This window comes from Chenopodium album, chromosome 24, assembly GCF_948465745.1.
Source record: "Chenopodium album chromosome 24, dcCheAlbu1.1, whole genome shotgun sequence".
Taxonomy (NCBI): domain Eukaryota; kingdom Viridiplantae; phylum Streptophyta; class Magnoliopsida; order Caryophyllales; family Amaranthaceae; genus Chenopodium; species Chenopodium album.
This window is the reverse complement of record NC_137857.1, coordinates 34424332-34433183: the sequence shown is the minus strand read 5'-3', so window position 1 is coordinate 34433183 and position 8852 is coordinate 34424332. Positions and strand designations below refer to the sequence as shown.

At 32.5% G+C, this 8852-nt stretch overlaps 1 protein-coding gene across 1 annotated transcript; it reads left to right on the top strand.

The window, feature by feature from the left end:
• Positions 1-952: 952 nt before the first annotated feature.
• LOC145610297 (homeobox-leucine zipper protein PROTODERMAL FACTOR 2-like) lies at positions 953-8021 on the top strand. The gene is made up of 13 exons (XM_081665619.1): positions 953-1152; positions 2056-2099; positions 2342-2688; positions 2799-2916; positions 3651-3839; positions 4100-4555; positions 4666-4767; positions 4875-5075; positions 5202-5376; positions 5729-6000; positions 6338-6433; positions 6566-6967; positions 7363-8021. Exons 3-12 carry the CDS (start codon positions 2462-2464, stop codon positions 6932-6934), a joined length of 2205 nt encoding a protein of 734 aa, XP_081521745.1. The 5' UTR covers positions 953-1152; positions 2056-2099; positions 2342-2461; the 3' UTR covers positions 6935-6967; positions 7363-8021.
• Positions 8022-8852: the final 831 nt, after the last annotated feature.

Sequence of the window (8852 nt, the reverse complement as noted above, 5' to 3'; positions counted from 1 at the left end):
CATCACAAAGACATATTAGTTCCATAAACTTACTAGTAATTTCATAAAACAATGTCATTCTTGAATACACACATCTTTTTCCATGATACATGTCAATCTAACCTAGTAAGTTTTGATTTATTTTTTTATTTTTATTTTCTTTAAAAAGAAATTTAGAGAAGAGAAATAAAGGGGCATCAGACCCGGCCCGAAAATTATGCTTGAGCAATACATAATTTCAAACCAAACTAAGAAAATGAAAATAGAGCCACATGGTAATAATGCACAAACTAGGGAAAGAAAGAGAGAGAAAAAGGAGGAAGTTGAGGAAAAAGGCTTTGAAAATGGGGGGTTAATTCATCGTTGAAAAAACCAAATTAAAAAAACACTTCATCAAAGGGTAGTGGTAGTCAAAAGTCAAAATGATTTCCCAAAATAATTCTTTTGTAAAAAAAAAAAACGTAAAATTAATTTGGACAGTCCTAATCTTGTCTACGTAGCATGCTCTACACAACAAACTTATACAATAACACCCCTCAAAAAAAAAAAAAAAAAAAAAAAAAAAAAAAAAAAAAAACACCTTATACAATAACTAGAAAATTGTTACACCCAAAAATCATTCATCGAACACTCCCTCCGTCTCTTAAAATTCTTGTACTCCATATTACTCTTACATTTTGTTTTTACCGTCAATGGCGATTATCTCACATGAGAAAAGACAGTATAAGAATAATACTCGTAACATTTAGGGACAGAAGGTGTATCATATATCTATATAAAATAATACAATAGTCGTTACAACAGGAAGAACGTTTAAAAACGGAGTTTATATTTTATTTTAAAAGAAGAGAGAGAGGTGGAAGGGATATTTCTTTCTCTTTCTAACAATCTCTCTCCAAAGGAAGAGCAATAAGAGCACCTTACCCTCTCACCCCACCACCATAAATGCAGTTTACAACCTCCCCTTCATTTCTCTCTCCTCGATCATACGCTCTCTTCTCTTCTTTGCAATTACTCCTCTTTCTGCCACTTCCCTTCTCCACCTGTTCCCTACCCTTCTCTCCTCTTTCTCTCTCTAAAACCTCACTCTTCTCCCTTCTCTCTCTAAAACAACTCATAACAACATTCAACTTCTTCCTCACCAATCTCCGAATCCAGATCCAACTCGACTCCGTAAGTTTCTCATTCTCCCCTCTTTGTTATTTGTCCGTCCGTCGGTCTGGTATGTGTGTCCGTCAAAGTGTTAACTCCCTCTGTGTATGTGTATGTATGTATGCGCGCATGTATCCGAAACCAAATTTTTCTTACAACATTAAAATGCCCTAGATGGTTAGAAATTATTATTATTTTTTTATTTTTATTATTTAAAAGAAAGATTGAATTTTGTAAAGAAATTTCATTTTAGTTTTTTGTTATTAATGATGATGATCCATGTTTGACGTTCAAAACCTTAATGTGAACCATATTTTCCGTTATGTTCTTATTTTTTCAAGAGGAGTTGAAAAGGCGTGATCTTCGTTGGCGTTATAATCTGTGTCAAAATATTAAATTTATTTATTAATTATTATTTTAATAAATAAAAAAAAAAGGTGAGCTAATTTGGAATTAGTAGTATATGTCAAAGCCACCTTTTCACACTGTCAACCCTCATTTCTCTAAATACATTTCACTTTTTTTTTTTTTTTTTTTTTATAATTATTATTATTGTTACCTTATAAAAAAATTAATTTACGTCTAGAATGTCGCTTAAATAAAGGTAAAATAAAACAAATATTATAATTAGAGGTATATAATAATGTCTATAAATATTTTCTCTCTCTTCTTAAGACAATAGTCAAAGGGTAATTGACTTACAAAACCAGAAACCACCCCCACGAGTCAATCTAGTAGAGACCTTAAGTCACCTCTCAGAAAATTTACAGATGAGAGAGAATTTTTCTTAATTATTTTTTACACTAAAAGACAAATTTTTCTAGGGTTTTTTTTGGTTTAGTGTACTATAAATATATAATTTGGTTACTTTTTTTTTTTTAATTTTAATTTTAATTTTGTTTAATTCATATTTGGGTTTTGTAGATCGGAAAATGGATGAAGTGAAGAAGGATCTGGATTATTATCAGGTAATTATTTGTTCTAATTTATCTTTTTGTTGTCTTAATTTTAATTTTTTTTATTAAAATAATTATAATAATTATTGTTATTTCCTAAAGTTTGGTTTATATAATTTTCCATAGTGAGTTAGTTTTGTACATCAACTTTCCCTCATCTATAAGAAATCATTTTTTACTAAAACTAGAAAATTATCACATTTCATGATTTTTAATTGTATTTTTTTTGGGTGTTTTTGTTTATATATGTGTAGATGTTGTAAGAAGTTAGACTATCAGCAAAAACAAAAGGGAGGAAATTTAGAAGACGAAAAAATAATTCAAGGGTGAAGGAAAATTATTATTATTTAGGGAAAAATAAAAAAAATAAAAAAATGTTTCAGCCAAATATGTTTGAGACACACCACCAGTTGCTAGACATGTCTGGGCATAAAACTCCGGATAGCGAGTTAGGGAAGATGAGAGACGACGAATTCGAAAGCAGTAGATCCGCTACCGAGAATCTGGAGGGGCTTTCGGGTGATGATCAGGATCCGAATCAACGGCCGAAGAAGAAGCGTTACCACCGTCATACTCAACACCAGATTCAAGAGATGGAAAAGTAATTTTTTTTATTTATTTTTTATTTAATTTAATTGAATGGTTTATTATTTTGTTAATTTTTTTTTGGTAACATACTAATTAATTTGTTTTTTTGGTACGAAATTGAAGTTTTTTTAAGGAATGCCCTCATCCGGATGATAAGCAAAGGAAGGAGTTAAGCCGTAGATTATCATTGGAGCCTTTACAAGTCAAATTTTGGTTTCAAAATAAGCGTACTCAAATGAAGGTATAACCGTATAATCATACATATTACTCCCTTCGTCCCACAATTTTAGCCTTATATATAGTTTACAACTCAATTCACGAAATGATAAACTAATACCATGATTAATTTTGTTAATAGTCAATTAACAATTGCCTAATCTCTAAGTACTTGGATTGAATCCTTGATACTACCCTAAATTGTGACATGAAAATATGTAATAGATTGTTTCATAATTCATATAGCATAATTTTGCCTTTTTGTGAGATTTTACATGCTCATTTTAATTATAATTCCAAGGATTAGCTAGTTAACAACTTATGTAGTGACTATTGAGGTAAATCTCCACTTGTGAAAGTAATTGTCAGTTAATTTGTTAGTCATTGTTATTCCATACTCATATAGCAAAGTTTTTATATAGTAATGCTTTATATGCTTTTGGTTAATGATAATGCTATCGCGAAAGGGACAATATATAATAGAGCCATTAATTGATCGCGAACTTCTTAATTTCATTGTTGTATGTCAATTTTTATTAACATTTGTCTGCTTTAATGAAGTATTTATGTAATGCACTCCACAACCTTGCTTCCTAGGTGCTACACAATTTAATAATCTCTTAATCAAATTAATTAATACAAGTATATAATAATTTGTCATGATAGGAAGCGTAATTCCTTTATATTAATACTATTCTCTTATATGGTTTTTCCTAACCAAATTAATTAAATTTCCTCCATTAATTTTCATGGTTGTAGGCCCAACATGAACGATCCGAGAACCAGCAACTTCGAAATGAGAATGAAAAACTTCGAGCTGACAACATAAGGTTCAAGGAAGCCCTAAGCAATGCTACTTGTCCTAACTGTGGAGGACCAGCCGCGATTGGTGAGATGTCATTTGACGAGCAACAACTCAGGATTGAGAATGCTCGACTTAGGGAAGAGGTATTATTCCCTTGATCACATGTATTTGCATTCATTTAGCTAGTAAAACAAATGTTTTTGGCTATAGTATGCTTCTTTTACTAAGTTATGAACTTTATGGTGTACAATTATTGATACTCCCTCCGTCCTTTAATTAAAGTCCCATTTCTCTTTATTATGTGAATAATAAATGTTAGAAATAGGACTATAATAAAAGGATGAAGGGAGTACATCTTAATTCAATAGTGTACTTATACTTGTTATTCGACGAATTGTTACAGATTGATAGGATATCAGGCATAGCAGCTAAATATGTAGGAAAGCCCTTAGTGACTTACCCTCATAATCTTCAAAATCAAGGGCTACAACCATCGCGCTCCTCTCTTGATCTCGGAGTTGGAAGTTATGGTCCGCCATCAGGCATGGTAGGGGACATTTACGGCTCAGCTGGAGACCTCATAAGATCAGTAGCACCACCTACCGAGGCAGATAAACCCATGATCATTGAGCTGGCTGTTGCGGCAATGGAAGAACTTATAAGGATGGCTCAAGCAGGTGACCCCCTGTGGATTCCTAGTGGTGATAACTCAACTGAAATCCTTAATGAAGAGGAGTATTTCCGGACTTTCCCTCGTGGGATTGGACCTATGCCTTTAGGCTTGAAATCGGAGGCCTCAAGAGACTCCGCTGTTGTTATCATGAACCACATGAATTTGGTTGAAATCCTCATGGATGTGGTAAGATTATTTTTATTGTAAACATCTAAAAATTGATTTACATTAGTCTTTTTTCATGAAGTGGACTAATCGAGTTTTTTTTTTTTTTTTTTTTTTTTGTGTGTGATTAGAATCAATGGTCTTGTGTATTCTCTGGGATTGTTTCAAGAGCTATGACCTTAGAAGTTTTATCAACTGGAGTTGCTGGAAATTACAATGGCGCTTTGCAAGTGGTAAGCAATTATATATTAACCTTTTTTCGAGTAAGTTTTGTTGTATATTTACTAGCAATTTTAATCATGGCATACATAATTCATCAATTGTTTGTGATTAATCACAGATGACAGCTGAATTTCAAGTCCCTTCACCTCTTGTTCCAACTCGCGAGAACTACTTTGTGAGGTATTGTAAGCAACATGGTGACAGTACTTGGGCAGTGGTTGATGTTTCGTTGGATGGTTTACGCCCCAGCCCAATTCCAAGGTGCCGTAGAAGGCCATCCGGTTGCCTAATACAAGAGTTGCCCAATGGTTACTCTAAGGTATGTAATGAATGAACAAAAACCCTATATACTGTTATTAAGATTATTTTTTTTTCTAGTTTAATCAATTACTCGTATTTTGTTAGCAACTTGTTACTTATTTTGATTTGAATGTGATTTCTTAAGGTGATGTGGGTTGAACATGTTGAAGTAGATGATCGAGCTGTGCACAACATATATAGGGCACTCGTAAATTCAGGGCTTGCTTTCGGAGCTAAACGTTGGGTATCAGCATTGGATAGGCAATGTGAAAGGCTTGCTAGTGTTATGGCTAGCAACATGCCTGCAGGAGAGGGTGGTGGTAATAAACTTACTTTGCAATACTTTGGAAACATAATCCTTTGTCTCACTTGTTATGTATCACTTATATGCTCACTTATTTTGGATCATCTTTAAAATGGACTGAATAATTAGAGCATTTTCTTAATATAACAAAAAGTGGGATAAAATACTACCTTTGTTAATTATTATGTGTATCTTTGGACCCTTTTTTATTTTATTTTTATTTTTTTTATATTTCACAAATAATACCCAATGTTGCACATAATAATTAGAGGAGTAGTAATTTGATCATTTTCTCTTATGATATCTGAAATTTATATTTACAGACATTCAACCTTAATTGACCTTCACTTTATTCAATTTTTTGGTAGTTATTACAAGTCCGGAAGGAAGGAAAAGTATGCTGAAGCTAGCCGAGAGGATGGTAATGAGCTTCTGTGCCGGAGTTGGAGCTTCTACAGCCCACACATGGACAACATTGTCAGGGAGTGGTGCTGATGATGTTCGAGTGATGACTCGAAAGAGCATGGATGACCCTGGTAGACCCCCAGGCATTGTTCTAAGTGCTGCTACTTCTTTCTGGATGCCTGTTTCTCCTAAACGAGTCTTCGATTTCCTGCGTGATGAGAACTCTAGGAGTGAGGTATGTACCTTCACATTAAAACAACCACCCTAGATATTAATGTAACATTGTTACAATTAAACATCAAATAGTAGTATATGCTTTGTACATTATTTATAAGCACAACAAGAACATAAATGTTTTGCATTATCAAACCGAAAATTATTTACATAAACATATATGTAGTATGTACATTGCTAGGGTTTCAGTTAAGACACTAATTTTTCTCAGATCACAAATCACACAATATAATTGATTCTTTGCTTAACTTTAACATAAAAACTAGTAATTTTTGTAACAAGTTTTATTATTGAATAATAATTAGCTAAATTTAATCTTTTAATGTCTACTTTAACAGTGGGATATCCTCTCAAATGGAGGACTAGTCCAAGAGATGGCTCACATAGCCAACGGTCGTGATCCAGGGAACTGTGTTTCGCTATTAAGAGTGAATGTAAGTATACTAGTATGTAAATCAATATTGTCATTTAATATGCTAAGTCATATGTACCAAATATTATGAAACAATTAATTATAAATCAATTGGTTTGTGACATTAATATTAATTTGGGGGTGTGAAATGTAGAGTGCAAATTCAAGCCAGAGCAACATGCTAATACTCCAAGAGAGCAGCACAGACCCAACAGGCTCATATGTGATCTATGCACCAGTTGATATCGTCGCAATGAATGTGGTCTTAAACGGTGGTGATCCAGACTATGTTGCACTCTTGCCATCAGGCTTTGCCATACTTCCTGATGGTCCAGTAGGAGCACATGGAGGCGGTCCCTTGGAGGTTGGCTCAGGGGGTTCGTTGCTAACCGTTGCATTCCAAATCCTAGTTGATTCGGTTCCCACAGCCAAGCTCTCCTTGGGTTCTGTTGCTACTGTTAATAGTTTGATTAAGTGCACTGTGGAAAGGATAAAGGCTGCTGTTTCTTGTGAGAACCCTTGATCGAACAACTCGATTGGCATGCTTTTGTTGATGGTAAGCCAATTCAATTATCAAATTCGCGGTTATTATAGTCTTTTTAGGGCATAATGATTTTGTTTTTTGAATATTTACATTTACGTAAATATAATACCTTGAGAGTTGAGATTATTTTCTTTTAAAATATGCTATTGAAGTCAAAATGAGTTAGCTAGGTTTGACCGTCAAAATTGAATGTGACCTATTATTGACTTATTATCAAAACAAAATTTATGATTCTGTATTGTCATTAACTATATATACGTGTTATAATAATAGTGTACCATATCAAACCATTATTGCATCATTAATTTCTTTTCGACAAGCTAGTAATAAAGATTTGTAAGATTGTCGACTAATTATTTTAAATGATTGCGACTTACCCTCGTTTAAATTGGTTTATGTTTTTGCAGTAATCTTTATTAGTAGAGGACTGGAACACAAATTTAAGTAAAGAAGGGGAGTGTGTGTTTACAACTTTTGTGATTTTACAGTACAATGATGAATGGAGGAAGTCAAGAACGCACCTTTTGTTGATCCTTGGAATGGTAAATTCATGCATGTAATTCATAATAGAAAGGAATTCAAACGATCGAAATATCTCGATTCAAAGGAACCAATATCATCAATGGCTAGCTACCATTGCAAGGGAATTGGGTTCGGGTATTGACTTCACCAAAAATAGTCAGTAAAACAAAGGTATATGGACTTGAAAATATCCATGGATGATCATAAGCATTTCCCCTCGTCCTCCTTTAAATTAAATTGACTGTTTTTGTTGCAAGTGATTATGGCAAAATTAAAGCCAAGTTAACTTGAGACTTTTAGAAAAAAAAACCTTGTTGCATAAGAGTGTTTTGATAAATTAATTAGGCTGATTATCTCCCCTTCAATCTTGATCAAATGTATGTTATGTTCTTCAATTTCTTGTCTAAGATTAATGTAGGACTTTTTTCACCTTTTTTTAAAACTGACTTTTTGTATTTTGTGTGCTTTTCTAAATTAAGGATAATATTGCAAATTTGTGTTTCATTTCTTTGAAACCTAGCTAAGATTTTGTAGCCAAAATTGTTTAGTATATGTTGGCAAGAATAGTTTGTGATTACAAAAGTTTTCTTAGAAATTATTATGTCAATAAATTAGTGGTATTGTTTTTTGATAAGTTGGATAGAATGAAAAAAGTATTCCTTTGAATTCAAAATAATTGTCATATTGTAATAACTTCATACTCACCATTGTTTGACAAAAATACCATCATTCATAATTTTCTTGATCTCATTATTATAACTTCTGTAACATGTGTCATAAAATAGTAATTATGTTCCTTAAGAAATACTCTACTATAGTAGATAAATACTAATATAATGTGCACTTGGATTATTTATATGGACAGGCAGTGAATTTATTTGAATTATTTCTACCATTTGATCTAAGAAATTGCACCCATTATAAATCACAAGTTAATCCACAAATGATCTACTGTGCTGTTATGTACGAAGTGTAAGAGCGGCACTTCTAAGAATGAATTATTTAGTAATACACTTATGATTGGATTAATACATAAGATATACAATGGTTGGTAACAAACTACAATTGACAAATGCATTTAGTTCAAGCACAACATATAGCAACAAAAAAATAAACAAATTGAATTGAATTACATCAGAAAATCTCAGCTGAGTTAAATGTGTTGTGCTGAAAATGGTAAATCTTGTAGCTGTCTGGTAAGTTATCCCTAGGATGGTATCAAATTTGGTGGTAAATAAATTTGTATTGGAAATAACTAACATCATGTGGGTTGCAAGCTAAGTTAACGTAGTACAACAAATTTATGTTATCGTATACTACTAGTCTACTACTACTAAATTAAACATTGCATCATCTGAAATTTCGTTCTTAAAAA